Source organism: Apaloderma vittatum, unplaced genomic scaffold (assembly GCF_000703405.1).
Source record: "Apaloderma vittatum isolate BGI_N311 unplaced genomic scaffold, ASM70340v1 scaffold30576, whole genome shotgun sequence".
NCBI classification, from domain to species: Eukaryota; Metazoa; Chordata; class Aves; order Trogoniformes; family Trogonidae; genus Apaloderma; species Apaloderma vittatum.
Genome location: NW_009721767.1, coordinates 28,517 through 33,836, shown reverse-complemented (window position 1 = coordinate 33,836; position 5,320 = coordinate 28,517). Strand labels below are relative to the sequence as shown.

The 5,320-nt window shown below is 52.6% G+C and overlaps 1 protein-coding gene across 1 annotated transcript in view; it reads right to left on the bottom strand.

Moving 5' to 3' along the window:
• Positions 1-2,985: 2,985 nt before the first annotated feature.
• Positions 2,986-5,320, bottom strand: part of CCR7 (chemokine (C-C motif) receptor 7) — a 7,213-nt gene continuing 4,878 nt past the window's right edge. The window contains exon 3 of the mRNA XM_009871528.1: positions 2,986-4,261. Within this exon, the coding sequence (XP_009869830.1) occupies positions 3,200-4,261 (1,062 nt within the window). The 3' untranslated portion in view covers positions 2,986-3,199. The remainder of the gene's footprint in view (positions 4,262-5,320) is intronic.

Sequence of the window (5,320 nt, the reverse complement as noted above, 5' to 3'; positions counted from 1 at the left end):
GCCGGAGGTGGCTGCAGGCAAGTTGGGGAGGAGGAGGAGAGCTGGCCAGGCAAGAAATTCTCCCCCGAGACCTGACACCTCCACCCCCAGAGCAGGGGTTTGGGTTATTCTTCCATAAAAAAGAAGATGTGGGGAGAGGAAACCGTAGCCCACCCTCAGCTCTTCTCATGGCTGCAGGACGCCACCACCCTTCCTTGTCACCCACGTGCGTTATTTTTAGGGTTTGTTTGCCTTAACTCTTGCTCGTTGCTTCTTAGGGTGACGAGTTCTTCCCCCGCAGCGACCTGGGGAGCACATTGGAGACCAGAGCCGAGCCTGGAGCAGCTTCCCCTTGGCCATCCTGTGACCCAGCCCATTCACCAGCAAGCGATGGGGTGGCATGAGAGGGAGAGGACAACCCAGTGCCTGCTCTGAGATGGGTGGCAGCAACCGCACTTGTTCCTCATTCCAGTTCACCTCCCGCAAAGTCCGGTTCTGCCCAGCCCGGATCCCTTTAGCACCCAGGGATTGCAAACTGTGACTTCAAAATACACTCTGGCCCATGTGCGTAGAAGACCGGGCAGGAAGGAGGGATGAGCAGCAGGACGCTTGGCTCGGAGCCTTCGGGAGCCACAAAAAGGTTTCTCACAAGGGCTCGTACCCTGCGTGGAGCCACGTTAAGGCTGTTGGGTTAATAGTTTAAGTAAAGACTACTGCTTAATCTGGTGAGTCCTTCACTGTATAACCTGGCAACGGTTGAAGTTTTTTCTACTTTCTTCTGCTTAGTTTATTTCGCCCTCTCTTTGTCCTGCAGGGCAGTGTTGATATGAAGCCGCGTTGATCAACAAACAGCTCCTGCCAGGACCGGAGGGACACGATACGAATTATGATGCATCCAAGAGACATCCTATGGAGGAAATACAATAGAAAAACAAAGGCGTGGGTTTGGGTTTTTTAAATTGTTATAATTTATTTTCCACAAATAGCAAAATACAGTCAGTTTTCAGACTTCTGTGGGGAATCTCAGGGTGGGATCCTAGGTCAATGTTAACACGGTTCATCTAAACAAGTGACAGGTTTGTTCTGTCCATTTTGTTTTTAAAGCTGTGCACTGTGCAGCCACTGCTGTCTTGTTGAGGAGGAACCGGGTGCAGCTGTCCCAGGTGATGCTTTTAGTATCTCACTGGTATGGCAGCAGCTGCATCTTCCCCTGTTTAGAATATAGCTGGTAACGGAGACCTGAAAGCTTCTGAGCTTGTAGAAAGGGAATGGCTTTTACTGAACAGGGGACAAGTACACTTGCATGTTTTGGTTTCCTTGCTAGAATAAGTTAGGTGAATGTATTTTGCATAAAAAGTTTCAGTTAAAGCAGTGTATTTTCAGGGTACATTCGTGCACATATTTAAATTTTTCTGTGTAAAGCAGCTTTAGGTGTATGAAAATATATTAGGAATATGCTGGTACTGATGAAGAAAACAAAAAAGACCTGGTGTTACGGGTATTCCTTGCTCTGGCAAAGTTCTTGCTAGCTGAGTGTCTTGCCCGGGTAGGGACTGTAGGAACAACCCAAGAGCCAACGACTCTGCAGTGTCAGTCGTAACCCCCAGTTCCGTGTGACAGAGGAGCAGCACTTCTGTGCACGTCCCACGGACGTTACAAAAGAAAACAAAACATGGTAAATGGTTGGTCAGGATGGCCCTTCAGCGCGCACAGGTGCAGTGTGCTTTCTTCCCGAATCCCAGCTCCTGGCTAAATCCCACACCCCCGTGCCAAATGGTTTATGAAGAAGAATTCATTTCATTATGGTGGCAGCCAGCACACAGCTGGCAACGACGTCTCAAACCCAAACTGAATTCCTTCCTTTAAAGGCTGATTTAATTCTCCTGTCTCTAAAGCAATGTTTTTCAGCCTATGGTCCAGGAGGTTCCCTGTATCGGTCCTAATGGATCCATGTGTGGTATTGAGAAGAGTTTTTTAACACGTGTTTTGCTGTCTGTGTCCATGAACGAGCCTTACAGTTTGCACAGAGCTGCTCGGGGGGCTGAGGCTCTGGACCTCGGCCGTGCCCAGCACCAGGAGCGGTTCCTGGCCAGGACGCCCAGCTCTGGGGAGACCCCCGGGGCCAGAGCACCGGGCGCAGGAGCGGCTGCATGAGCGATGGGAGCAGCTTCTCCCCAGCTGAAGCTCAGGTGTCCCAGCACAGCAGTTCCCAGGGCGCTCAGCTGCGGTGGGAACCCTCGCTCTTCTATCAGAGCACCAACTGGCCTTGTGTTCTGGGCTTCTTTTCAAGGTCTTCTTCTACATGACAATCAGTTGCCACGTTCCTTTCAAGTCCGTGACCCCGGCAGTAATCTCCAACACGTGACTGTCCTTCGCGTTTAAATCAAACCACAGTGAATGGCATCTTTATCAGCACTGACAGTAGGGGTGCGCAACACCTTTTCAATAGCTTATAAGTGAAATCTGCATCGGACTCACGGCCAGCTGCTGAAGTCCTTCCAGAAAGACACGTTGATTGGGAAAGGAGAAGAAAACGCACATTCTTATCTCTTGAGGTCAGCAAGCGATAGTGCAGAAGGGCCCCACACGTATCTGAAAATCAGCGGACTGCGTCCACAGCAGCTGATGAAGCCGGGTACAAGTGAGACCAGAGAGCTCTGCTGGGAGACATCACCACTTGTGTTTTGGACGTTGGGTTAAGCTTGGAGCCTGGGGCTGCTGGTGCTGCTCTGCCTTGAAGACTGAACCAGTGCAAGAGGTATCCCTTTGGGAGGTGTGGAGGAGCAGTAGGTAACCTTCTTAAGCAACCTTGAAAGCAAGGGTGGTGCTCTTGGAAGTTCAGCTCGAAAACAAGCACAAACATCTGATTCTCTCGGTATTTGTTGCTTTTAGGGAAAATGTTCTACTTTGACCGTTTCTCATTTTTGACTAGGAAAGGCTAAAATAAAGGTGAAGGGACCTAAGTTCTAAGCAGAAGGTGCAGAAGGGCACCTTCTAAGAGGTGTCCCTCTTCCTTGCTTTGCTGTTAGTCACAGCTTTACCGAAGTCTCTCCATCCGTGGGGAAGTTGGTTTGCAGACACCTGAAGCACGGGGAGCTCCTGAGTTGCTCTTGCAGCTGCCTTTCCTACAGCAGCGGCGGGTCTCACTCCACCAGTAACTCAGAATAGAGGGTGTGTAGAAAGTGACTCCCGCTTGGTCAAAGCCTGCCTGGAGCTTGGCTCACGGGGAGAAGGTGGTCGTTGTCTCTGTCTCCATGGCAAAGGAAAACCTCTTGCTCTCGCGGCAGGCGGAGAGCTGCCAGAGGCGCTCCTGGCTCAGGCAGCCCAGCTCCTTCAGGAGCTTGAAGAGGTCGTTGCGGAATTTGACGCCGATGAAGGCGTAGAGGAAAGGATTGAGGCAGCATCGGAAGCAGGCCAGAGTGTAGGTCACGTCGTCCGCCACGTCAAGCTTCTTGCTCTCCTCACACGAGCTGGTTTGGTTGAAGGCTGAGATGGTCTTGGCCAGCATGACGCTGTTGTAGGGCAGCTGGAAGACGATGAAGACAATTACCACAGCGATGATGACCTTGATGGCTTTATTCTTCTCAAAGTTGCGGGCCTGGAGTAATGTTTTGATGATGATGAGGTAGCAGACGGACATCACCAGCAGGGGAAATAAGAAACCAAAAATCATTTGGGACACTTTGATGCCAGTGTTGAAGGTCTGCAAGTCATTAGCAATGATGGAGCAACGGGGATGGGTGGTCGAGCTATTTACACCACTGTGGACCAGCTCAGGGATGGAGAGGATGAAGGCCAGGAGCCAGATGAGGATGCACGTGACCTTGCTAATGAATATCATCCGGGGCCGGAAGCGGTGGGCCGAGGCAGCCTGAACAATGGCAAAGTACCTGTCGATGCTGATGGACAGGAGGAGCAGCATCCCGCTGAAGAAGCTCATTTTGCAGATGCAGTAGACGGCTTTGCAGGCAAACTCCCCAAAAAGCCAGTGCATGGCTGCGCTCGTGGCCCAGAAGGGGAGAGTCAGGAAGAGGATGTCTGCCAGAGCCAGGTTCAGCAAATAGATGTCCGTCATGGTCTTGAGCCGCTTGAAATAGATGTAGGTGAGCATCACCAGCCCGTTCCCCAGCAGCCCCGTGAAGCAGATGAGGGAGTACATGGCTGGGAGGAAGGCAGCGCGGAAGTTACGGACTTCCTCCTTCTCGCACAGGGTCTCGAACATCGTGTAGTCGATGGTGGTGTTGAAGTCATAGTCATCGGTGACGTTGTTCCCGGCGCAGAACTAGAAGCGGGAAGAAGAGAAGAGCGGGTTGGGACAGGTTCTGTGCCCCGGTGTTGGGGAGGGAGCCTGATGCTGGCCAGGGAGCTGGCAGGAGCACCCGGCCGCGGAGCAGTCCCAGGGAGTTCCCAGGCATTGGCTCACGCCAACATCACAAGCAGAGCTGGCAAGGTCTCGTGGCTGAAAACGCTTTCCCTAAGTATTTGGGGTTGGGTTTTTTTCTGGGCTCAGAGCGGGAGTTCCACAGGAAATGTTTGGTGCTCGGCCAAAGGACACCCGCAAGCTACCAAGTGTGTGGCTGCTCTCCAGACTGTCTGGGGCCCCGCCTACGGCACAGTCGGCTGCCGGATAAAATGGGAAAAACAATACATCCACCAGCACCCTCCTTCTCTCAGCAGGGATAACATTTTCTGTCGACTGACATTCTCGAACTTCAGCGTCCCTTCCCTTCTCCCAGCTGAGCTGTTCCTGCTGCTCCAGTCCCCTCCGGTGCTCGCGGAGGGCTGCCGCAGTTGTTCGTACCCAGCAGTGACCTGGCACGGTGAGCACCAGCGTCCTCCCGAGCTCCCTGGAGCAGCCGGAGCCACACTGGGAGCAAAGGGCTCCCAGGAGGACGAAGCCAGAGCCTCTCGGGGCTGATTTCTCTGAAAGTTAACAGAGGTGTCAACGAGACCAGGAGGAAACGCGGCGAGGGAAGCAGGAAACTGTTACCGTGCTGGTGCGGACACGTTGCCGGTGTCTCATTCAGGCCCGTGCCCCTGATGTAAGTTCTGATTATTCTTGTTTCATCTTCCTACACTGCCATTACCTATAGGGCAGAGTGAGCTTGTGGTATCCGTGCCCTGCTTTTGTGTGACTTATTAGTCTCCAGTTCCTTCTCTCCATCACACGGAGATGAAAGGTTTCCCCTGAGCACCTCTGCCTGTTATCACCGAGCATCTTCGCGCGCTCTCCATCTCGGGCAGGCTTGGCTTTCACCACATCCTGCTTGCTTCACCAGAAGTGAAAGGGAAAAGAAATGGTCGGTGAGACTCTCCCTGCTCTGCTGAGGCTCTTGGAGAG